At 54.1% G+C, this 25,323-nt stretch overlaps 6 protein-coding genes across 6 annotated transcripts; 3 read left to right on the top strand and 3 right to left on the bottom strand.

Annotated features, from left to right (window-relative positions):
• Window positions 1–8,154: 8,154 nt before the first annotated feature.
• On the top strand, window positions 8,155–10,101 carry CCMA1212_003710 (uncharacterized protein; the record flags this gene model as incomplete). The annotated part of the gene is made up of 1 exon (XM_073701048.1): window positions 8,155–10,101. The coding sequence occupies one exon, from the start codon at window positions 8,155–8,157 to the stop codon at window positions 10,099–10,101; it is 1,947 nt and encodes a 648-aa protein (XP_073560671.1).
• A 764-nt stretch (window positions 10,102–10,865) lies between these two features.
• On the bottom strand, window positions 10,866–12,071 carry CCMA1212_003711 (Nucleolar protein 13; the record flags this gene model as incomplete). Its single annotated transcript, XM_073701049.1, has 1 exon — window positions 10,866–12,071. One exon carries the CDS (start codon window positions 12,069–12,071, stop codon window positions 10,866–10,868), a length of 1,206 nt encoding a protein of 401 aa, XP_073560670.1.
• A 4,629-nt stretch (window positions 12,072–16,700) lies between these two features.
• On the top strand, window positions 16,701–18,321 carry CCMA1212_003713 (DNA repair and recombination protein rhm52; the record flags this gene model as incomplete). Its single annotated transcript, XM_073701050.1, has 3 exons — window positions 16,701–16,708; window positions 16,771–17,498; window positions 17,549–18,321. The coding sequence occupies 3 exons, from the start codon at window positions 16,701–16,703 to the stop codon at window positions 18,319–18,321; spliced, it is 1,509 nt and encodes a 502-aa protein (XP_073560672.1).
• A 1,163-nt stretch (window positions 18,322–19,484) lies between these two features.
• On the bottom strand, window positions 19,485–21,108 carry CCMA1212_003715 (uncharacterized protein; the record flags this gene model as incomplete). The annotated part of the gene is made up of 2 exons (XM_073701051.1): window positions 19,485–20,715; window positions 20,771–21,108. 2 exons carry the CDS (start codon window positions 21,106–21,108, stop codon window positions 19,485–19,487), a joined length of 1,569 nt encoding a protein of 522 aa, XP_073560673.1.
• Window positions 21,109–21,462: 354 nt separating this feature from the next.
• On the top strand, window positions 21,463–22,213 carry CCMA1212_003716 (putative steroid-binding protein 3; the record flags this gene model as incomplete). Its single annotated transcript, XM_073701052.1, has 4 exons — window positions 21,463–21,553; window positions 21,771–21,805; window positions 21,872–21,929; window positions 22,035–22,213. 4 exons carry the CDS (start codon window positions 21,463–21,465, stop codon window positions 22,211–22,213), a joined length of 363 nt encoding a protein of 120 aa, XP_073560675.1.
• A 1,209-nt stretch (window positions 22,214–23,422) lies between these two features.
• On the bottom strand, window positions 23,423–23,626 carry CCMA1212_003717 (uncharacterized protein; the record flags this gene model as incomplete). The annotated part of the gene is made up of 1 exon (XM_073701053.1): window positions 23,423–23,626. One exon carries the CDS (start codon window positions 23,624–23,626, stop codon window positions 23,423–23,425), a length of 204 nt encoding a protein of 67 aa, XP_073560674.1.
• Window positions 23,627–25,323: the final 1,697 nt, after the last annotated feature.

Raw genomic sequence — 25,323 nt, forward strand, 5'->3', positions numbered from 1 at the left:
TCGTTTGCTCAGCAAGCCGCAGATGCTCGACCAAGTCACTCGCAAGGCAACGCGCAAGTCGCTGTGCAGGTTCGGGGGCCGACCGCTCAATCGGGGCGCCGAAGGCTACTAGCGGCAGTACTTGGCGTCGCGCGGCGTTAAACGAGGCGTTGAAGGTACCGGATGTGTACCTTGACCTCTGAGCTACGCACAACCGACGGGCTTCCTCTTGGCACCCGTAGCAGAAGGTGGTACGTGCTCAAGCTTCCAAGGCTGCAGCTGTGCTGTGCGGAAGTTACAGTGCCTGTGCGCCCTGTACAGTATCAATCAGGCACTTGCAGTGCGAAGAGAAAAAAAAATTGATGATGCCGTCGGCGGGTCGAAGCGAGGCGAACGAACAAGCTTTATGCAACTAAGCGAGCGAGTCTGGCACAGCCACCGAGGCTCAGGAACCAAGCTTCGAACGTCTCGTTTGGGAAGCGGGCAGATGGTTATCTGGCTTCATCAGCATCGGAGTGGGGGGTTTTTGGTCTGGAGGAACGCGAATACGACGCTACCTTTACAGCTTTCTGTAACGCAACTCTTTCGGAGGCGCTGCGGTTACGCGTTTCACCGAGGTTTGCAGAGCCGAGTTTCGAAGTTGAGGCGTAGCGGTGCTCCTTCGGATGGATTCAAGGCTTGTCGTTCGGTTCTTCAGCAGCTGAGTTGGGACTGGTACAGGCGCCACAGTCGAGTCTCGAGCACGATTCACGCGAGCAGGTGATGAATAAGTAAGGTAGGTAGGTAGGTTGAGGTGATTGTGGCATGTAATCTTCACACGCAGTCGGGCCAGAGATGGCGCATTACGCGCATTATATGCCTGACGTGCTTCGTCTACGGTCACGGAGAGGGGCTTGAAGCCATTGCTGGATACGACTCGCTACTCCGTCTCAAACCCTAGGTTCTTTCGCTTAGAGAGCGTCCTGAAGACTTGGAGATGTTCGGCAGCGGTGCTCCGTACCATGTTACTCCGTACTTTGGCACAATCAGGCAGGTTGACGACGGTTTTCGTGCCGGGATCAGTCAATGGAAGCTGTGGAGACACCCTGGAAAGGGGTGCCGCGGTACCTGCAGGAACAGGAGACATGATCCGACAGCAAATTGATAGCAGTGGTGCTAATGCGGGCTAATAAACGAAGCAGCACGGCTAACATTGACGGAGGGTATGAAGACAGCAGCTTGACCAACTCTGCGGAAGTATTATGACAGAAAACCTCTCAGCAACTCGGCTCAACGTCTGGATGCCGATGCGGTTACTTTCAAAAGAGCGTTGAGGCCCGTTCGTGAGACATCTTCAACCTGGACGGAGGGGCATATTGCTCGACCTCACATCCCTGATGGCAACCCCTACCCATCTAATCACGTCCATGTGCCATCTAGCCCTTATCTACATATCCGGGTGATCATTGAAGAGACCAGTGCGTTCTATTGCCTGTTAGTGTAGCTTCTTTATGAGGATGGCCCGGCGTTGTGGCTGTATGCGTCCCACCTACCCCGTAATATCTACATCTAAATCACCACCCCAAGGGGATGCAGGGAGACGAGCCGCATCCTGGCTTTCTAGAAGGCTGCACCTCCGTTGCTTCATCATTTCGGCGACAGGGGTCACTGTTATTATTGGTAGCGAACGGTCCACATGTTGAGCGTCTGTGCTACACAAGGTACTCGATACTGTAGGCTAGTATACGCAGTGATGGATAACATCTACTAGGTAGGTAGGTACATGTAGGCTCTCTGACGACCGAGCCATATTTGCAGAGCCTTGGATGGACTGCTTCATCTTGTTATCGGACAGGCCTTTTTATCTCGTCTGTAGACATATGGTACGATTCTGTTTCGAGACATGTCACGAAGCAAGACCAAGAGCAGCGCCATGCTGCTCAAGATGCAACATCACATGCCTCTTGATTGCCGAGCGCCACGTGCATCATCTCTCATCTATTTTAAGGAGCTCATTTGCATCCCTTGGCCTTGTACGGGCAGCTCATGGCACGAGACCCAGCCCGCCAGTACTTTCAAGGGGCTGGGATCCGGGCCTGCTCGCCTATCTCATCTTGCAAAAGAGATGGCGGCGCAATTCCGTGCTAAATTGAGCTCACATGGGATGGTGCTGGAAGTCGAGATTCCTGGCAGGTACCTCCTGTCATGGCCATCTCGATACTCAGTATGTTCACGAGAAGCACTCACGACGGGCTCTGGATGCGAGGAGCTGCATGAGGCACTCGAAGACGGCACTTCTTTCGGCTGACGATGTGATGTGAACTGTATGTGAGGTGGGTGTAAAGAAAGAAGTCGGGTAAGGCAATTAGCAGATGATGTAGTAGGTGCTCCGTACCCACCCCATAATGAGGTACGTACGCCTCTGCACCTGCAGCCTCTGTCGGGCTAAACTTCGGGAGCGAACAACGTCGCTGCTCCCAGTTCTTGGATTTTGATTCGCCCGCAGATTTTATACTTGCTTTTGTGTGGGTGAGGTTATAGCACGAACTCATTACTGCTTCAACTCGCCTCTTGAAATATCACGAACTTTTCATTTTTAGTATTCTTACAGCAGAGTCACGATTACTTGGTGGTCTGCAGCGAAGGATACTTTACTGGCCAGCGCCAACTCCGAAGGGATGACATAGCGAATATCCAGGCTGCTCGCCGATCTCGCGCCCGGGCTGCTCAGGGAAGATAGCCGCGACGTCCAAGCCCAGCTATTCCCTTCACGATCAAAAGCCCTTTCCCAGAGTTTACACAGTCGTCTCTTAGCGTCTAGATGAAAAGACATCTTGTTTCTCAGATTTAAGGTCTTATAAGCCACGGAATGACACAGCCGGTTCAACATCATGCCTGCACTTCAACCAAACCCGGTCGATTTCATCAGCCTGCTCAGCAGCGAGGATGAAGCCCCCTTGACCAAAAAGAGAAAGTACTGGGAGGAAGAAGCAGCCAGCGGTGATGGAAAGAAGGCTTGTCAAGGACGAGTGAAGCGTCCTCGGCCAAGTTCTGCGTCTGGAGATAGCGTCACCGTGGCAAAAGGATTCAAGGAGGGAAAACTCGATGAGGATAAGGGCTCTGACAATGGAACTGCCGGATCTGGTGCACACGGCGAGAAGAAGAAGGCTGGAGTGTTCGCCCCAGACAGCGTCTTCATGCCCAAGTCGCCCCCGACCTTCACCATTCACTCGATATCCCTTGAGCTTCCCGTGTTTTCCCGCCAGAGGGAGGGAACATGGCTCACCAGATTCACGGAGTGGGCTCAGCTATTCTGCACCGCCAACAGCAACTCGCCCAGTGCCGCCGAGATCACGCCTGCGTTGATTCGCACCGCTTACAAGCAATACATTGACATCCACAGCAGGCTCAAGTCCAACAAGAAGCGGGCGGCAAGACTAGTGGCCCAGCAGTTCAAGGATTCGTCGCTGCTTGACTTGATAAGGGCCTTCCGGCCGCTGCAGAACGAGGCGGCCGAGCTCACGGCCGCGGTGGAAGAAACGTTGGGGCAAACTTTGGCCGGACCCAACGTGCGATTTGACGCGCCTCGCCCGCCGGCACTACCGCCTCAAACCCAAATCCTCTCTTCTGCTGCTGCGGCTCCTCCCTGTCTGTCTACGGAGCAGTCCGGTGCTCTGTATATAATAGACGTGACACCCCAGCTTCCCCAGCCTGCAACGACGCACGAAACAATACCAGCATCACAGCCGATATCACAGCCAATATCACAGCCAGAATTGCTGCCAGCATCACAACCGAAGCAACTTGGACAGACTCAACACTCCTCTATCAAAGCCGCCATGTCGCTCCGATCTGCCATCCCTTCCGGCGCCGAAGCCCGCGAGCAGCAGCGCCGGTATTTCCCTTCAGCCAAGAACCCGTTCAGCATGTGCTTGCTCTGTGGAGGAGAGGGCCATCTAGCCGAGAGGTGCACCCGGTCGTGCCGATACTGCGGAAAACAAGGCCACTGGGACCCTTACTGCCCATCGTTGGGACCGAGATGCGCAAACTGTCATCGCCATGGCCACTTGAAAGAAGATTGTCGGGCCCCTGGAGAACAATGCTGGATCATGTGCTGCTTCTGCAGGTTACCCGACGGCCACTGCGACACAGAGTGCATGACACTTTACAGATCCTTTCGTCCAGGCCCAGACACTATCAAGAAGGTCAATGCACTGCCCGTGTCATGCGCTGCATGCGGGAGTGAGGACCATTTTCACGGGAACTGCCGCAAAGACGGACAGCCCAACTTGCCTTACGACAACAAGTTTCACCTGGACAATATGCGTCAGTATCTGGACCCGACGAGCAGCGCCGGCCCCATCATCGGCACGGATGCATGCAAAGCGGCTCGCAAGGTAGGAGGCTTCAGGGTCGGCGGCCAAGCCTTGGCCTCGCCTGTCGACAACGTGCACTACTGCTCGGGCAGCGATGATTCCGATGAAGGGCTGTGTGCCGTAGCCTCACCGGTGCCCTTGCGCCGCTACAACTGCGAACCACCACCGCCGTGCCTTCAGTCACCATCTTCGGGCTCCCACCCATCACCACCATCGCGCCAGACAACGCCGTCCCTTGGTTCATTGTCATCGCGTGTTGCCTCGCCATATCGGCCTCAGTGGACAAGGCCATATCGCCCCCCCACACCAGTAATGGCTCCTCCACCCCGCCATCGAGGTGGCGGTAGAAGAAGTGGTCGAGGGGGTCGAGGCCGCCGAAATGACAACACTGCACAAAGTGGTCAAGCTACTGAAGACGTCCAGAGACATCAAGAGGAAGATGTGCAAGGTGGCCAAGGCCAAGATGTACAGAGTGGGCAAGGCGAGCAAAAGGGCCGGCGTGGCCGAGGCAAACGGGGTAAACGAGGTGCCCAAAACGGCCAAGATGGAGAGGGACATCAAGGAGGCCCCGATGTTCACAACGTCCAAGATGATCAAGGAGACCAAAATGGTCCAGGCGAACACGGCACTCAGGGGAAACGGAGCAAAAGGCGGCGACGACGTGGCCGAAACAGTCCAGATGGACGCCAAGGAGGCCAAGACGACCAAGGTGCACAAGATGGCCAAGCTGATCAGGTTGATCGTGGCCAAAATGGTCAAGACGAAAACCGACGGGTCCCAGAAGATTGCACTGTTCCGCAAACAGAGTTTGGGTTGTCTGAAGAGTGGGTTGAAGGTCTAGTTGGCCCAGCTGCGCAAAGCAGTCATGGAAAACGAGGTAAAAGACGGGGACGAGGTCGCCGAGGAGGCCCATATCGCCAACCTCTTACAATGGATTGGTAATCCCTTGCAGGGAGATGGACGCCATCTACAAGCCAAACATCAAGTACGCATATCATCCTCAAGTAATCGATTTATCAGGCCATGAAACTAACATCATGCTGCGAATTTAGTGAGTGTATTCAATGAGGTGAAACAGCTGTACAGGCTGCACATGGAAGCCAAGGAGGCCAAGATTGGCCAAGGCGGCAACGGCCAGGAGGAGGCAGAGGCCGTCACGGGGCAAACGCGGAGGAGCAGAGGTGGCCAAATCAGCGGAGATGGAGCTCGGGACACCATACGAGCGTGGAGAACGGTACGGGACAACGATTGATTCGAAATATATTCACACTACGGTTTGCCAATGGGAGGGCAGGACGAAGCTCTGATACCCCTTTTACTTTTGGGCCGGCGATATGCCGTAAGCATTCGAAGAGAGAGGCAATGAGGCCCCCTGGCTTGGTTGCAGCGGCCGACTCTGCAACCCGGATGCTTAACCGATGGAGAAAAGATCCCCAGACACCAATAGACGATAAATTTAGATGGAAGCTACACGGGATAGATCCGAAAAGGGGGGCCGGGGAGGAAACAGGAGTTTACTGCTTGCTTCACTTTTGATTTCTCCCGCGGGGTGCATAACGTGCAGAGAGCACATTAGCTTGGGGTCCTTCGCTTGGAGGTGCCTCTCGTGCTTGTGCCTCCTGCGTTTCGCCACGGCGGCGGCGATTCGCAAATCTATGGTCGATGCAGTGTTTTCCAGCCATACATGATACGCGGTTGATGCTACTGGTGGCTTGGAAGCACAATATAGCCACTATTCCTGCATCTCGGGTCGTACCAGCGGTAGTAGCACAGTAATGTGTAGGTAGTAATCAACAGATGCAGAATTGAGAATAGCCTCCTTTTCGGCAAGTGCTCCGACGAAAGTGGCCTGTTGACTACATGTACATGTGGCCCAAGGAAGCAGAGTCCCGAGCCATTCAAAGCGCGCCGTGAGGAAGCACGTCTCTGTGATTTGCCGAACGACGAAAGACGGCAGAGCTAGAAAAGGGGGGAGGAAACGCTAATAGGCCGATAAAGGTGCATTTCGTTTCGGCGCGCCACGAGGAGGGGATGCGGGTGCAAGAAGGGTCGGGAAGGATTGAAGCTTTTGCATGTTTGGTGGGGTTGGGAGATTGTCCTTGACTGGGAATGGGACGTCGTTTTGGAGCATATGATAGGGGCTTTTTTTTTTGACTTGCCGGTGGCGAAGGATGAGACGATGGGTTAAGATTGTTTGGTTGGGACGATGGAGGTTGGGCATGAGTTGCGGCCTGAGGAGGGCCTGAGGAGGACGGCCTATGTGCCCGAGTGCCTGACTTGTTGCAGGGGTTAGGGTTAATGCTGGTGAGAATGGGATCATCTACAAGTTCTACGGGTATAATATAGAGTGTTATCAAAGGGATAACTGTGAGGATAACTGGTCACCGTTGATGTCTGTATGTCTGTAGGTATGTAGGTATGTAGGTACGTAGGCTCTATACGACGATCCGTGGTGTTGAGCGCAAAAGAGGCGACCAGGACAGACGGGCCAACGTGCATCCGCGCGAATCGCATCGCGCTTAAGCTTCGCCATCAAGCTTGCTTTGGCGTGTAAGTCGCATGCATCGCGTTGCCCACGCCTCTTCTCAGCAAACCCCTGATTCCGCCTACGGTCTTTTCGTCGTCTCACCGCGTCGAGTGCCAGAAGCTGCTATCGATTATACAGCATCATTCTTTTCTCCCCCAGAAAGAAACATCAAGAAAATAAGAAAAAAAAGAGAGAGAAAAAGAGAAAGATAATAAGAGAAGTGAAACCAGAAAAAAAAAAAGATCCCAACGTCGACCCAAACTAGATCAACGCCCCCCCCCCCTTGTCCCACACTCATGCATCCTCGTCCCCCACACTCGGCATCATCCACTGGCTCTCAATCCCACCACTTCGAGACTCGGAGGGCCGGCCTTGTGGGACAATTGAGAAAACAAAGGGTGGACGCATGCAGCTCGTTTCGTTTCGCCTCGTCTTTCGTCCATCCAAACTTGCTGTGCAGTTAGTTACCTTGTAACTTTTGCTGGCGCGGGTCCTGTGTGTGACAAGAACGCGGGACGGGACACGGTGAGAACAGCTGGCGTCTCGTTTTCTCTCTTTGGTCTCTCTCGTCGCGAATGGAGACTGGGACTTTTTTTTTTTTTTTTCTTTTCTCTTCTTGTGGCTGCTTGCGTGAGTCACATCAATGTCTCTTGGCCAGTTGTTTTGGTGAAGCCAGCATGCAAGTGTGTTAAACGATTGGATCGCGGAGGACCGGGAGTGAAGGGCGCTAAACAGGGGGGGAGAAGCAGTAATAGAACTTTTTCTCTGGTTCCCCCCCCTAGGATGTGAAGTTTTTCGATCGGTTGAGCTTGTGCTCTGGGAGCTGTTGATGCCCTGGGCACGAAAATGGTGCGGGAAGGGGTGAGGCAGAGATGGAGAGAGGTGAGGGAGAGAGATGCCCGATTGGGTTGATTTCTGTGTAGTAGTAGGGCTTGTGCAAGGGGATATATACAGGCGAGGACGGAGACGAGTTTTCGTCCACACTTCCTCTGGATCTCTTCTTTCTTTCTTTTTTTTCTTCAGGTAATCCCTATTGAATGAATGAATGAATGACGGCGTTTTGGAGAGATATTGTATTCCGTTTGTTTTGGTGCTCCTGTTTGACGACTCATTGAGTCAACTTGACTTATACGACACAGCTCTATCAAACTTCTCTATATATCCCCAAGTTCGACAACCATCTGCAACAGCACATCAGGCATTAGCAACCAGAATCTGCACTTGAACACTTGAAGAAATAGACAACTTGAAATAACTAGAGGGTGTCTTCTCCCCCCACGACATGACACGGCTATGGCGTCCACACACCAGCTCTTCATCGCCATGCTGAGGAGCGACTACATCAAAGACGCCCTCTTCCCCCATCTCGCCACCGCCGACGTCTGCGCCATCCGCGCAACCTCGTCCGCCTGCTGCAACCTCGTCACCAAGCGCCTCTTCACCCGCATCCGCGTCACCTTCACCGCGGCCACCTTCACGCGGCCCTCGCGCATCGCGGCCCTCGGCCGCATCGGCCACCACGTCGAGCACCTGACGTTCCATTTCGCCCACTCCGAGGCCACCTTCCTGCCGCCGCTGGTCCATCCGCTGACGGGCGACGAGATCGCCTTCCTCTACAAGCCGCACACGACCATGGGCTCGGCCCTGACCCGGCCCAAGTACGCCAACACGGAGCTGGGCGAGATCCTGACGCAGCAGTACCCTCCGCTGTTCCACGCCGCCACAAACGTCCCCAGCTTCATCTACGCGCTGGGCCACGTCCCCAACGTGAGGCACCTGACCATTCGCTGTCCGGGGCAGGATCCGCGCGAGAGATACCGCCGGGACATTGTCGACTATGCCCTCATCAGCCTGCGCATCGCCGTGGAGCGCGCACCCATGACGAAGCTCAACAAGCTCTCTCTCTCGTCTCTGCATCCCTCTGCGTTCAACTACCTCAGGCACATCAATGGTATCGGCAGCGTGCCGTCTGCGAGCCGCAGGTGGCACCAAATCACCAAGCTGCACATCTCCGTCGAGGCATGGGACTTTTACGGCCCCTGTCCGGGACTGGACCACCTCAAGGTCATGGACGACTACATCCGCAACTTCGCCCCTGGACTGGAGAAGCTCACGTTCGCCTGGGTCGGCGCCAAAGGGCCGTGCCCCATAGCCCTCTCTGCTGACCCCCTCTTCGCGCCGCCGCGTAGCGCAAAGAAGCTCTTCCACGAGGTCACCTCCCCCATGTCCCCCCTGCCCACGCGGCCTCCGCGGTGTCCCATCCATTTCCCCAAGCTGCGCTACTTGCAGATTCGTAATGCCACCATGAACTCTCCCCAGCTCAAGGGCCTGATCGCCGCTCATCAGGGCACCGTCAAGCAGTTTGGCTTCGAGAGCGTCGTCCTCGCCAACAATGGCAGCTGGGAAGAAGCCCTCGCGCCTGTAGACGGGGACGACAACTGGTCCCGGAGCAGCATCAAGGCGCCCTCGGAGATTTCTCTTGTAACTGGCACGTGTGAAGAAGACTTGCCCAGTCCTAGTGCGGCTCTCGAGGCTGCTAGTTATCTGAACGGTCTCATACTCAGCGACAGCGAGAGAGATGTAATCCAGCGGCCGTTGACGAGCGACTCGCCCGAGTCCAAGGAATCTGAATTGAGCTTCTCCACCAAGATCACGCGGAGGCGCGTTCGTCGACGCCATAGAAAGCACTCCAAGACGGACACTGGAGAGCGAGCCCCTGAAACCCCGTCTCCTCTATCGCCTCCTCCGTCCTCTCACAGCAACAAGTCCCTCAAGATGCGCTTCCGATTCTCTTCTGGTTCCAGCCAGATTGCCTACTCTGCCATCCCCGAGCCGTTGTCCCTTATCACGTCTCCCATCATGACATCCGGGCCCCAGCCCGTCCTCCTCCAACCAACCGTCTACTCCCCCTCCTCCCACCGCCAAGCCGGTCCCGACGAGGGCATTTCCACCGTGCAGCGCAACCTCGAGCAGGAAAAGGCGCACCGGCTGTTCGCGGAAGACGCAGACGCAAGGGCGAGCGCCCTGCACAAGGCCAAGGAGGCCGTGCTGGCAAAGCTCGGCAAGGAGTTTTACAACAACAACAACAAGAAGAAGGACAGAGGTACAGATGCGGCGTCTGTGTGCCGGTATATGGCCGCCAGGGAGGTGAGCGGATGTAGCGGCGAGATGGTGATGGAGGATTGGAGGGGGCTGGAGAGCAGGAGTGCGTTGGTGCCCTTGATGTTTAGTCGGACTTAGGTAATGGCTGGGGTGATGCTATTCGACGTGACGACTTATGACTTTTTCTTCTGTTATGACTCTTCTTTATTAGGGCATTTCCTTTCTGACGACTTCTTACGACTTTTTTCATCTTCATGACGATACGACGAAATGATGGCTGGGTTACGACTTTTCTTTGATTTCTTCTCTGTCACTCCTTGAGATCGTGGGTCTCTTCATTGTACTTTCTATATGTATTGGTATTGATATTCGGATGGAGGACATGATTGTACGCTCTTTCATTTACTGCTCAGACTACTCATTAATAAATACTCTACTCACTAAAATCAATACTCTCGCTCGTAATCTTCTCCAGCGCCTTGACATAGTCATCCACCTCCTTAGCCCGTATCAGCGTGAAGATTCTGTATGGGTGGATGCGTACCAGGGACAAACAGTGTCCAGCGTGAAGGTGATCTACGATTCATACACGTTTCTGAACAAGTCGAAGAAATATCGAGGGCTTGATCATCGACTTTAGCATACATAGCATGAGACGATATCATCACTCCGACATATGAAGGGTCTCGAGATGAGGGTTCGACGTCACAGTTGTCAAATCAAGAGATCACGGGAGAGTCGGATATCGATGGGCCGACGATGCATTGCTTAAGACCCAGCATGTGCACACCCAGGGTCAATGCTTTTTTTCCGGATAGTTTCTCTTCATTAAGACTCCAAGGCTGAAACAGACATATTCAAGAACAAATGCTGAGGGTATCTTCTCCACAAGATAGCCAATGCTAGTCAAACGTCACCTTGGTTCCCGTATGCTCCACCAGTCCTCCCGTCAAGCGAGCCACGGCAATATCCGGCGCGGCCTTTGCCGGCGCAGCCTCCGACTTGCTTCCCTTGCCATGATCCCTGTCGTCCGTCCTGCTTCTCCTGGGAGGTCTTGATGTGTCGTCGGCCTTCTTGGAAGCGTCCTTGCCGAACCGCTTCTTGTACCGCACCTGGTCGTCCTCGGCGAGCTCCAGCTTGAGCTCCCGGCCCAGCATGCGGTTCACCCACCACTTGCGCGTCTTGAACTGCTTCTGCGCCGCCTTGTCCTTGTCTCCCTCCTCGGCCTCCTCCCCGTTGTCGCTCTTGTCGTCCCGGAAATCGTCCTCCGTCTCCACCTGCTCCTTGATCTTGACGAAGCCCTTGACCGCCCACGCAGCAGCCTCGGGCTCCTTGAACTTGATCCAGCCGTAGCCCTTGCACTTGCCCGAGTCCTCAAACGTCGCCAGCTTGGCCCATTCAATCTCTCCGCACTTTTCAAAGTTGCGCATCAGGTCCTCCTCGGTCGTCTTGAAGCTGAGGTTGCCCACAAACACCTTGCGGCTGGCGTTGGTCTCCTGGCGCTGCTCCGTCTTGTTCTTGGACGGGTCCCTTGCGTCGCCCTTCCCGGCCGCCTCCTCGGGCTCCTTCTCCTTGGCGGGACGGCCCTCGAACGACTTGGCGTCCTTGATGAGCAGCTTGCGCCCGTTCAGGTCCGTCTCCGAGAGCGCAATAGCGGCGACCTTGCCGCCAATGTCTGTGAAATCGACATAGGCGAATCCCTTGTTCGCGGGCTTCTCGTCCTTGCGCCGGGTGGCGTCCTTGACCGTCGGCAGCTTGATCCTCGTAATCGCCTCCGGGGTGATGACGCCGCCGGAATTGTCCACCAGCCATGTGCGCAGCTCCGCGGCGGTCAGCCTGAACGGCAGGTTGCCGATCCAAACGCCGTGCTCTGACCGTGTCTTTTCCTTGCCCTCCTTCTCTCCGTCCTTGTCCTCATTCTCATCGTCGCTCGAGGGCTTGGCCGGCAGAGGCTTTCCCTTCTTGAGGGCTCGTCGCGCTCGCTTGGATGGCGGTTCCGGTGCGTTCACGTCGACCTCGATCTCCTCGACCACGGCCTTGCGCTTGGAAGAAGACGCCGACTTGTCGACTTGCTCCAATTGAGGAGATTCCAATTCTGTGGCTGCCATTGGAGCTTAATAGAGTGTTGGTTTGCAAAGATGTGATTGATGGCTTCGCACGGAATTCTACCTACCCCTACTTTCCAAGGCCGTCTCATCAGAATTTTTTTGGGGAATCGCAAATCGATAAGGCGATAACTACCCGTGGCTAAAGTGGGGTGCTAAGAACATGCATTGGGCTAAGCGGCCCAAAGCACGAGGAACCAAAGAACCAACCTTGAAGCCATTTCCTTTTCCAAAACAACAACCAAGGAACATGATGTCCAACAAATTGTGTTGCCTCTCAAGCGCAACCGCTTTGTCTGCGCATTCGAAAGAACTCAGTAACGGCTCCATCTGGAAGGATCCAGAACATCAATAGGAATGAAGGAATCCTGCCCGTCACACACCCTGCGCCGTGCTACATGTCCGACAACGCCCAGTCAGGCCTGTGAATGGCTGACGTGACGGAGTTGGCGCGAAGCCACGTCTATTTTGCCCGGCATTAGCGTTGCAACGGCACGGAAAGGAGGGAAAAAGGGTTTCTGATGGATATGACAGTCGACGAGGGCAGCTAATAGACCAACAAGGAGAGCATGGGCAGAGGGGAATAGTTTTGACGGCTAGCGATGCGGCGCATGAGCTTCCTAATGCAGACTGAGTCGTGTGCGCACTTCTGGCGACTGCGACGTGAGGAGGTCCTGATGAGTTTTCTAGACTGGAGATGCATTGCTGGAATGCCTCACAAGGTGGTAGAGGGACTCAAGGTAAGGTGGGAGAACAGCAGCATATACGAGCCATTACTACTCTGGCCTTGAGTAATAGTAGCACAAGTCATCTCTATCCCGGGCAAAAAGTCCACATTGGCATCGGGTCCGTCATGGTGGAATGGCGTGGACGATCGTGGACGTGGACATGACAATTCATCTCGGGTTGGATCGTGCGGGCTGAGGCCCACTGCCAGGTCAGTGATTAGTTGGTTTGTCCTTACCATGGCAATGCATGTGCGTACTCGTATGCCCATGACCGTGCCTGTGATGAAGACGGAGGGCTTGTCCGGGAGATGCTTTGGAAAACATGTTTTGCCGTGAGACGTAAGGGGAGAATGGGGGACGGCTCGTGCATAGTCGAGGGCTGCTGCGCGTCGGCCGACATCAGACGCAGAGGCGAGATGACTCTTGCTCCCTTTCGATCGCCATCGGCAGTCATCCCGAGGATTATGCACCTATTGGTATTGAAGGTAGGTATTGATAACATTGCCGATCATGAGTGTGCCCTTCGATTCCTACCATGAGTTGGCCTGTACATGGAAGTAGGTATATAGACAAAGGATATCATGAGATGCCACCGGTCTGTTGCAGCTCATTCGTCTCACCCGTCCAGAGGCAAGGCTCACGATGCGGTCTTCCGAGGCAAACAAACCAGATCGGGGACCCGCAACGCCTGTCGCGCCTTGCCTTGTTGTGCGGGACAGAGCGAATGAAACATTCCCTTGCACACCTAATAAGGCACGCTGCAGGGACGAGACAGGATAGCGCCGGAGCAAAAAGGTGAGGACATTGATTGACGCCAAAGGGAAAGGAAATGAACGAGAACATTGACGGGGAGATGGTTAGATACCTTAGTGAAGCTGAGGGCCGTTCCTGGATCTAGCTGGATCGACCAGTCTAGACTCTCGTAGCTTCTTCCTCTACAACTACCTTGTGTGCATGATTCTTTTCCGCTTCATTCACCTGTACTTATTCTTGCGTTGCCGCCATCTTCAAGTTCAAGTTGGTCTATCCATGCTCTCACATGCAGCTTGCAGTGCTGGCTTCAGCTAAGGCAGGTAGCGCAACTTTGCAAGTGCTCGTACAGGTACTTTGCCAGTAGCGTTGCAGCCCAACAGCTGTGGGGGATTGGCCGGGGCCTTCCACGTAGCGCGAGTACCAGTACCGCACCCCGTTAGCGCGCCCGAGCCACTGACGCACCTCCACTCCACTGTCGGGTCGGGTGCCTCCAGCCCACGTTGCAGCGAGCAACAGCGCTGCCCTCCAGCGCATCAACAGCGCGCGGGAGCCTGTGGCCTCTGCTGGACGCACGCAAACGACCCTTGAGGCCACACGTACTATCAGTGGGCCACTGCGGCGGGTTCAGCGGCTACCAGCCCGTTGCTGGCAGGTACCGGTACTTGCGTACTCCATGCCTCGCCCTCCCTAGCAGCTCGACTCGGACTCACGTCTCCAGGCAAAAAAAGCCTGGAAGGCGAGGCAAGGCAAGGCAGGGCCGGCTCCAGTCTCCGCATCTGATCCTTTTTACCCACGGATTACCTTTACCCACTCGCTCGCCTCTTTTCTTCCTCACAACAACTCGCCCATTCAACTCGAGCCGTTCTGCCCTGGCACTGGCCGGGCACCCATGCAGTGCCCCGTTGACCGCTCTCTGGCGCTTTATTGCGCTGCGGCCGCCGTTTTTCTCGGCTCTTTCTCCTCTTTGCCTTCCGTTGCCTCGCCCCTCTCGTCCGGACGCTCGTGAAGACGGCCGTTTGACCTTCAAACTTTTCTTTCCGACGACGCCGGCTCACTGACGACGACGACGACGCCGCTGCCGACGACACCGACAATCATCTCCAAGTCTCGGACTTGCCCATCTGCTAGCGACGCCGGCTTTAGCATCCGCATCGGGGTCGGTGCGATTCACCAACAGCTTCGCCTTTCACAATGAATGTGCTGCTCTCGCCGCAGTTGCCAGTTTTCCCCCATCAGCACGAAAGCCCACATCTCTCCCAGCGAAACCGTAAGTCGCATCATCCCTCCCTCAACGGCCTCGATATCTTGTCCGATTTCTCGAGGCTGTTGGCGCATTTCTCCATCCCCATCTCTGTTCCACGCATGCACGCGTCATGTTCCTGGGCTCACATTCCTCTGCAGTCTCTCCTCTCCACAACATGAGCAACCGAAAACGAAAGGCCGACGACGATGGCGACGAAACCATGTCGCCCATGAGCTCGCCCGCCGTATCCTCTCGACCTCTCATTCGCCCGTCGAAAAAAGTTCGATCAAACGACTTGATCGGACGACCGCTCTCCTTGCCACGCCTTCTGGAAACACTCAACACAGATCAACTGCGTTCTGTCCTGGAACGCATTTGCGAGCGACATCCCGACATTGGCCAGGAGGTGGTATCCGGGGCGCCCCGGCCCAGCGTGGCTTCGGCCATGGACGTGCTACAGTCGTACCAGGATAAGCTCAACGCCGCCGCCCCGTATGGGCACAGCAGCGCCGAATACACCTACAATCGAGTCAGGGCTCCTCTGATGGCCCTTATCGATGCTCTCTCCGACTTCACTCCTCAGTTTCTTCCGCCAATCGAGACCCAGCCGACAAAATCCCTCGACTTCCTTGATGGTGCCACAAAGTTCATCCACAACCTTCCCAACTGGCAACCACAGGCTTACCGCCACCACAAGGACAATGCGTACGAAGACATTTCCAAGGCGTGGGCTTTGGTCATCAACGAGGCAGCGAAGCGGGGTGGCGGATTCAACTTGCACACGGATGGTTGGGACCATAAGCTGGCTAGGCACAACGAGCAGTCCGGCGGACGGCTAGGCACCGCCATCACGGCCATGTCGAACAGCGTCGGTTGGATGGGCTCAGGCGAGAATGCGGGTTCATCAGAGCAAAATTCTATCCTGAACCAGATCGTTTCTGGCTCATTTGGATCGCCCGTCCGGGTTGGGCCGTGGTAACGGCTGCCCTAAAGCATACGACGAGAGCAGCCAGGCCCGTCCTCTTTCCACTGCCGGCGCAACGCACATCAAAAACGGCACCGGAGCACTTGCTCATCGGTTTCTCTTACGACATCATTTTTCTTTTGCATCAACGGGCTTTTATAGACTTCGGCACTCATTTTCTTCCTTTGCGCACAACTGGATGGCAGGCGTTCTCTTCTTTCCTTTGTCTTGTCCTTTTTGATATCCTTTCCCTACCTTACCTCATCAAACTCAAGTGGGCAACGGGGGCTTTACAATGTGGCATATTTTGTGTATTTTGTACCTGGTACAGGCGTATTGTCATTTTGTAAATACGAAAACAGTCCATAGACTTGCACCTTCAATATGGACGACAGGCGTGGATTTTATTTGGCTCAGCTTGTAAATTGCCGTATCTCTTCTAATCGGCTGAAATGGCGGCTTGTTGTGATATCGTCGAGTGAGAGTTGCCAGTTTGAACTTTGGTTCTTTTCTAATCTAACCAAAGCCCTGCAAGAATGTACATGTACACCACCTTTCCGAGGCTGACGACATACGGGTAGCCTGGATGAAGCTTTCCGCTTCCTTACAAGTGCTAGTCGAGTCCATGTTCGTAGGGCGCGAGTTGAGACGATTTGAGCGCTGGGGTTACGCAGAGGGTACCTCGGTACATGTACCTTTTCGCTTCAAAACTAGTCACGTGCTCTCCTGTTGTCAATTAAACAAGACGCGCCTGTTTGGGTCGACGCACGCAGTTGGACGCGACACCGTGCATCATTCTGGCACGACGACTCAACACAGCCAGCAATACTCAGCTCAGCACCGGTCCCAACGGCTACTGGGTACCTACTGGACTCAGTGTACTGCTTTTCTTTACGTTCTATCTATTCGCTACATAGATGAGAGGGTGAAGACAGTTGCCCTCCATGCCTGCGTATGCCCCTCCCCCAACGAACATCTTGTGAGTTGGACAGTGATTAACAAACAGCTGTGCAGTCCGGGCGATCAACACCAGGCCTGGGCCAACCCCTTCGAAGAGACGAAGCCGCGCGTCGCAGAATGGACAGCCAAAGAAATTGCCACCATCGCCTCGCGGCTCGACAAGCAGCTCGGGCCCGAGTACATCTCCTCGCGCGCCGGCCCGGGCGGTTCACGGGTGCACTATCTCACGGCCGAAAAGGTCATCGGGCTGGCCAACGAGGTCTTTGGCTTCAACGGCTGGTCGTCCTCGATCCAAAACATCCAGGTCGACTTTGCCGATGAAAACCCGCAGTCGCAGCGCGTGAGCATCGGCCTGTCTGTCATTGTCCGCGTCACGCTGCGCGACGGGACCTACCACGAGGATGTCGGGTACGGGTCGATTGAGAATGCAAAGGGAAAGGCCATGGCCTTTGAGAAGGCGAAGAAGGAGGGCACAACGGATGCGCTGAAGCGAACGCTGCGCAATTTCGGTAACGTGCTGGGGAACTGCATCTACGACCAGGACTACGTCAAGCAGGTTACCAAGATTAAGACGCAGACGAACAAGAAGTTTGATCCGGATAATCTTCATCGACACTCGGATTTCGTGAAGAGGGACCCACCGAGCGGCAACATGAGCGTTACCGGCAACACCAATACAACTGCAGCTAATGTGGCTACTACTACTGCTGCTGGTGGTCCTACATCTGCAGCCGGGGGCTCCAAACTGGAACCAATGGACTCGTTTGATGACTTCCTAGGGGGTATGCTGTCCTCGGATGGGTTTGAGGAGATCGAGGCTGAATATCTATAGAACTCGATGAGGCCGACTTTTGCGTCCCAGGAGATGGCCATCCCGACGAGATTATGCTTCCCAACGGTGCCGTTCCCGCCCTCGAAAAGCCTGCTGCCAACGAATCCCGGCCCGGTCAGCCAGCGAAACCTTTACCGGGAAACAACATGAATCGACCGCCGCAGCCGCAACCGCACACCCCAAGGCAGGGTCCGCCGCCGCAGCCGCACAATGCACAGCAGGCCAAGGAGTCTTCGAACCAAGCAATGGCGCCGCCTCCTCAGGCACCTCCGGGAGAGCCCGTGGCTTTCTTCTCGGCCAGATCTACTCTGGGTGATGCAAATCAGTCCTCTGGCAACCAGAACCAGCCGAAGCAGCTCTTTAATCCCAAGGCGGAAAGCCCCTCAATACGCAAGACGCCCGGAATCGACCACACTTCATCCAAGCCAGTCGCGAGGAACGGCCAGCATGTCCCTCCCGCTAACAGCCAAGCGACATCTGCGCAAAGCGGCAATACCAGTGGCTTCACACCACGACAGGGGGTCAGCAGCTCTCAGGCCAGGGGCGGCGCGATGAACCCATCTCTGGATCAAGCTCGCAGGATAGGAGCCCCGGGTGGCGGCAGCCCCCTTGCGAACCGAGGCCAATATAAACCCCCTACAATGAAACGAACGTTGCCAACCGAGAGCAACGCGGCCAGTGGACCGAGGGCTCCGCTGGTGGACATTCCGACAAATGCAACCAGTGGTGGTGGTGAGGATGGGCTGGATGCAAAGAGGCAAAAAGTAGCATGATCATTACGACAAGAGCACGGAAGAGTGTTCGGGCATCAAGAGCAAGGAGTTTTTGGAGTTTAGGTCGGCGGACGATGGCAGCCTATATTTGATTTGGTCCTCTGGGGGCTTATGCAGATGTATCAATTTACCAAGATTGTAGTCTCGGGCGTTACGAGCGCCCTGTAGCTGGACCCTCACGGCAACTCCTCAAGGTATACTATCTCTGACAAGTAGATCCGAAGCTTGTATCCAGAATCAACACATTCCAAAAGACATCCATTCAGCTTTCTTCGTCTTGTGGTGACTCAAAAAGAAATGCTTCATCTCAGTTGACCGCAAGCTATAGTGCACGTTAGTGCTAAAGAGGTCATCAAACAGAATTGGCAGAGTGCCAGAGTGGTTAATGGGTATGACTAGAAATCATATGGCTTCGGCCTCACAGGTTCGAATCCTGTCTCTGTCGGATTTCATTTTTTGTTTCTTCTTATGCGGGCAACGCTCTTCCCTTTTTCATCTTCCTCTTTCTCTTCCTTTTTTTTTTTTTTTTTTTTTTTTTTTTTTTTTTTTTTTTTTTTTTTTTTTTTTTTTTTTTTTTTTTTTTTTTTTTTCAAGTTCCATCATGCGAGTCCTTCATGCTCAATCGTAGAGTTTATGCCTTTTTTCATTGACTTTCCATCAAGTGGTTTGCCATGTTTACCGTCCTGGAATTGAAAACATCACCCATTTCTTTCCACAGACTCCTACATACCCTACACATCGCATATACAAGGCTCATTTTCAACCATCACAAAGAACCCCATTCCTAATAACACTCCTCCTGGGAATTTTCGTCAATCTTTAGGCAGCTTCTCGTTGCAATTTTAACAGAGTTTGCTATCCAGGCCAGTGCGCGTTCCCTATCAGGGAGCAACTCAACAAGGCTGGATGAAGAAGAGAAAAAAAAAAGCAAGCCACCAACAAGCAAATAACAGAGTGAGGTATGAATTCAGAAGTTGGGTCAGGGTCGACTTCGCAATGCTGTGACGAGGTTTCACGAACAGAAGCATCCGAGTTTGTGTAGTACTCGGTGGTGATACAGTTGTTATATATACACTGGCCATCTTTGAGAGCCATTTGGATCTCACTAGACCAATCTCCATTTTATCATTACAGCTCAAGGCGAGTCCTCGAGTCGTTTTTTCTCATGCCTGGGCTGAGGATGCAGAAGCCAACCTGGCGAGACCTTGCTGAGCTTGCTTCACCCCCTCTGGAAACTCCATCTTGTTGCTCATCTCGATGCATTTCTCATACTTCTTCTTTGCCAGATCAGTCTTCCCCAACATGGCTGCAACGTCTCCCCAGTTGCAAAGCGCAACGGCACAGGCTTCGTCACACTCTGGTGTCCGGTCATCACCCTTGACGTCCTGGGCGTGGACATAGGCGTTCTTCGCCCAATTAAGGCCGGCCTCGAGACAATCCTTGCGCGTCGTGGGCATGGAAGCGTCGAATAGCTCCTTCAATCCCTCGGCTGGCTCCGTTGTACCCACGGCGTAGATGGGCTGCTGAGCAAATGCCGCCGCCAAGTTGTTCATTATGACGGCGCGATGGCAAGGGCTTTCGCACAACCGGAGGGCCTGGAAGAATAGGGGAATGGCAAGCTGGAACTGGGATCGCCGCTCGTAGTCTCGACCCAGCGATTCCATCGAGCCTCCAAGCTCTTCCGGGCTGAGCCACTTTTCCTCTCCCGGTTTGGGACCATCCGTCCTTCGTCTCCGGAACTCCTTCAACGAGGTTTCGACTGCCCAAACGAGGTGGGAACGCGACTTGTCAGGATTGAGCACATGCTCATCTGCGTATAGTTCACCAAGCTTGACGCTTGTTGAAATAGCCTTGAGAAGCAATCTTTCACGTTTGCGCCACAGAGTCTCGCTGGGCTCCGGGGGAGCGGCAGAGTCTTCTGCTTGTTCAGTTTTGCTCTCAGAAGCTGCTTGCCCAGGTTTGCTCTCAGAAGCCGCCTCAGCCGCAGTGATCCGTTGCTGAGCATCGCCGACATATCTCCCCTGCTCGTCCACCTTGCCGTCCTTGACGGATTGCTCCATGACGTCAATCCACTTCCTGCAGTCTCCGAGAACAGACTCAAGAACGTCAATCGCCGCTTTGTGGTTGTTGATCTTCTCGAGCCAGAACGCCACTTGGATCCTGATGCCCAACACTTCATCGGAGAAGGGATCCAGGCCAATTTCAGCGCATTGCTCCATCGCCTTCTTGTAGAACCTCAGCGCGAGCTCGGGGTCTGGCTTGTAGTTGGTGTAGTAGATGGCCCGGCGCAGAGTGTTTGCGACTGGCTCGGGGTATCTGCTGAACTGCGAGTTGTAGAACGTGTTGATGTATGCGCGGATGGCGACCGCCGAGAAGACAAAGGTGAATAACAGACTTGACAATGTTAACACACTTGATCACTTGTATGAATGATGTGGGCAATACATACAGCAGGATGTTCAGCGTCGTCGCAGTGGGATTCTCGCGGTACGCCTGCCGGATGCCTCGAGGGCTCAGCGCAGTGACGAGGTTCCGCAGACTGACTCCGAGCGCACGCCCGGCGAACTGGCGGAACGTGATCTGAGGCTTTTTGGGTGCTGCATCTTTGTCCTGGGGCGACTGAGAGGTCGATTGATGCCGCTTCTGCTCGGGTCGCAGGGCCACGACAGCCCGCAAGTGGACGGTCGCCGCCGGTGATGTGACCTGGACGGAGAGCAAGCCGGTGGTGGCATGGCGGATGCAGTTGCCTCTGGCGGGCCTCAGCGAGGCAATTGCCGAGATTGGCATGTCGGGGTCAACTCAGCTGGAATTTTCAGTGTCTGTCCGTATGCTGGACTGCGGCTATTTGTTGCGTTTCTGTTGAGTTGAAGCTCGAAGCTTGAAGCTGCTGGAAAGATTTCCTTCCATCTTTTGCCTGCGGCATGACGGCATCCTGTAATTGGTGGCGCGTGGTCCGTGCGCGGCCGCCTCTGGATTCGCGCCACAGTTGCCGAGGTGGGGGAAATGGCAGGAACGCCGCACCTCGTTGGAAGGTGCGATATCAGACAAAGCCTCGGTCAGCTCTGGAGCTGCTCAACTCTCAACTCTTCAACGCTTCGGACCCCAACATTCCGTCAACTAGAGCCGAAATTTTGAGCAAAAATGGCCGGAAAGTTCGAGCCCAAAGTACCCGTCCAGCTGGATCCTCCCAAGAGCGATCCCATTTCTCTCGAGGTTCTGGCCGCCGCCAACGGTGAGTTGTTCGGTTCATCATCCTCCGGTGTCTGTAACTGTGGCATCTTCAAAGAGAACCATCTGTGCTCTTAACACATGGTCCAAAGCTTCATCTGCTCCAAATGAAAGCTCAAATATGTTCCATAACTCCCTGATGGCCACCCAACACTCGCTTTGCAGAGACTCTTGCCGGACATCACATGCTTTGGTGCTGAGCTAACCCGGCTCTTCTATAGGTGTGGATGGCGCGAAGACCTACGTTGCAATCAAGGTGTGTCTTTGACAATAGGTCTTCCATGCTTGATTTGCTTGCAGCGAAGCTGACATTTTCCCCTAGGGCAAAGTCTACGATGTGACTGGCAACAAGGCCTACCAGCCTGGAGGCTCCTATCACGGTACGTGTCTCATTCTTTTTCGTGCTTTACACATCCAGCCCCCCTCAACCTCTCAACGAGGCTGCCTGCATGAGTTTTTCCGTAGTGACTAACAAGACAACCCAGTTTTCGCCGGCAAGGATGCCTCCAGAGCACTGGGCAAGACATCCACCAAGCCTGAGGATGTCTCGCCGGACTGGTCCGACCTCACTGACAAGGAGAAGGGCACTCTCGAAGACTGGGTCACCTTCTTCTCCAAGCGATACAACGTCGTGGGAGTCGTTGAGGGCGCAACAAATTTCTAGTTGCATCAAGATGAGTCTCTGAACATGGAGTCGAGGCGTGGTTGCTTGGTCCAATGCACTTCACTTTTTCTACCGAGCTTAATATGCGACACCCCAGCGTGCGCTGTGATTATGGCGGCATATTCGTTTACAATTCCATTTATGGTTCTTTCCTATTGCAGGGCAAGTGCTGAGCTCTTCTCCTATGACGAAGCTGCTGTTATGCTGGCAGCCGTCCAGGGCGGTTGTTGATGTCCCCAGCAGCTATGGAAAGCATCAATGTGACAGACTACGGCACGCCGAGGAAATTCGCACCATGCATCGAACTAAACGTCACAGCATCTACTCGCTTTACTAGCATGCAGTGACTCTACACCATAGGCATGAAGAAGGGCGTGGACTTCGTGGGGTCAATCCTTGATCCCTCCCTGCACCTCCAAGTTACTTTGTATACGCCCATTTCATTCCTGGCGCCGCTCATAGGCGAGTATCGACATCAGACATGCACACGCCAGCTGATATATCATAAGTAATGTCATCAAAGTTCGAATCACGGAGACTCCATGACACACCCTCCTTGTATATATACGCCTGACAAATACTTGGATGCACCAGCCAGCATCATACCCACCGAGGCAGCAAGGATATGAGTCGAATCCGGTAGAACATGCATATACTTGCATTTGGGCTCCCATGAACCGCTCTGCATCGTTACAGGCTGGCAAGGGGGGGTAAGATTGCGCCTCCAAGCGACGGGAGTGAAGCTGTCCCGAGTGTGACACCCCGGTGTGACTCGCGGAGATTCGTCCCGACGTCCGAGCGATGTTGGCTGCTCTACTGGCCCCGGGCAGAGAATATGAATGGCCACTTCGTATACGTACGTATACAGACATGTCATGAGTAAGTTGTCTTCCTTAGCTTTACAGGTCGGGCATCATTCATTCGTCGGAACCTCTCTCATCCCATGTACTCGGCACAACCGATTCAACACCCCTCCTATCCATGTCCACCTGAACAACCATGCCGTGATAATAGTCTTCTTCTTCCCTTGCAGGCCCGCCATCAGCCGCAAACTGTTGGTATCCATCCATCCATACCTCCAACCTGTTTATGTACACCCCTTTCGAACATCCAAGTCTCCCAACTGCCCGTCCGCGAATTCTAGTCGTCTCGTCTCTTCTTTCTCCATGTCTTTCGACCGTATTCTGTACCCATATCACACAGTGCCCTTCATTGAATGCCCCGGTGCGATACCCCTACGGGATAGCCCTTGAGGAGACAGTCATCGCACGGAACCGCCTGTCGCCACGAGCTGCGGAGGATCTTGACCCCCAGACAGCCGTGGTTGGGGTCGTTGCGCGCGAAGTGGCAGTAAGACTTGAGCCGTACTTGGGAGTGATTGCAGGTGAAGAGGAATTCTTCCCAGTCGCACATTATGGGCAGAGGTTCGGACTTGGGCAAAGCTGGACAGGAGTTATATCCGGGACTCCGTTAGCAATGCTACAGCACCCTGAGTTTGGGTGTGTCAAGCTTACCAGGTGGATTTGGTGAGGAAAATTGCTCTGCGGCTTTGTCGATGAGTTGTCGAGATCGTGAAGGGAAGATGAAAAAGCATTCAAGAGTAGGAGACACTAGGATTTGGGAAGCCTTTTATGCGCAAACATTACGATGCAATTCCCTCTCCAGTTAGTCACCGAGCCTCCCTCACGACAGCTACCTTTCTGATTCCCTGCATACAGACAAACAATCCCCAAAGCATACGTGCGTGAGGCCAGGGCAAGGAGGTAGGTGGCATAATATTCAATCAGCAGCGTACATGCTCGAGGGGCCAAAGAGGGATCTTGTGGCATCATGGCGGCCATCTCCGGAAGGCCATCTTGATCGGAAGATGATAGATCACTCAAATGAGCTCCGTCGTGTAGTACAAAACCGTTGTCGAATCTGGATTCTCACAACAAACGTTGGGGCTGCTTCCAAAAGGAGAAATGAGAGTTGCATAGAGCGTTGGTTGAGGAATTGCTGCCCAGCAAGGACGATGAGGAGAAGAACATGATCTGAGAGCTTGGAGCTGTGCTATCATCGATAAGATACACTGCAATATGCATTTCTAGGAGGGCATGGGTCGTATTCAGCTTTCCATCCTCCACAATGGCCCGTGTCCGCAGATGGCTAGCGAGCTGAAGACACAGATGCATAACCAACAACACTCTTCGGCACACATGCTATCGAGCGCTGAGAAGCAGTTTATGTCAAGTAAGCGAGCAAACCGAAAAAGAAACTGAAAGCGCAAGAAACGAAAAGAAGACACGTCCGGCTCCTGGCCATTCCGCCTGTCAGCTTTGTGCTCCCGTAACATGTTTGTTTCCTCTTCTCGTACATCCATCAATCTCCGCAAAAGCTTCCTACTGGGCCGAGTGTATCACAAAGCAACGCACCCGTGAACCATACCCACGATCTTATCCCGATTCTCTCCCCCTTCCGGTCCTGCCAACTCGCAAATTATGGGCTTGGCAGAAACGTCAAGTGGAAACGGGTGGGCAATGCAAAGCTGCGCGGGGCAAGGGGGGGGAGAGGGAAGACACCCGTGGTGGCGCTTACGGTGGCACCCGAAGGCATCGGACAGGCATCGTGTCTACGGCAAGAGGATCTGAGATGACGGGGGCCATGGCTTTCTTCTGCTTTGAACTTACGTGGCTCGGGTTGGATCGTGAGCGGGAGCGGTTCGGGTTCCGGGTACCCGGATTCGCTTAAGGAGAGACAAGTGGGTGTGCTCCATTATCCAGAGCTCGTAATGTCAGGGTATGTGATGGAGAGTCAACGCACTGAGATGTTTTCAGGCGACGTGTTCTGTGATGAGATGCCCTACTCTGTATTTTATGCCTGTTGGAAATACGGTACGTTATAGGGAGAGCATCCCGGCTTGGTGATGGCCCCCTTGTAAGTGCCATGTGTGTCCAGGAAGAGCCAGGCAACGGACTTTGCACAAGCCCTGGGAGGTTTCTTACCTTTTTTTGACTTTACATTTCTTGTCTTATATTTTCTTTTTCTCAGCCCCTCAGGTATTTGTCCTTTATTAACCCCAATTCGAAGAGAAGGCAAAGCTGAAAAATTGAAACCAGGATGTCTTGCAT

The sequence above is a fragment of the Trichoderma ghanense genome, assembly GCF_004382785.1.
Source record: "Trichoderma ghanense strain CCMA-1212 chromosome Unknown scaffold_3, whole genome shotgun sequence".
Lineage (NCBI taxonomy): Eukaryota > Fungi > Ascomycota > Sordariomycetes > Hypocreales > Hypocreaceae > Trichoderma > Trichoderma ghanense.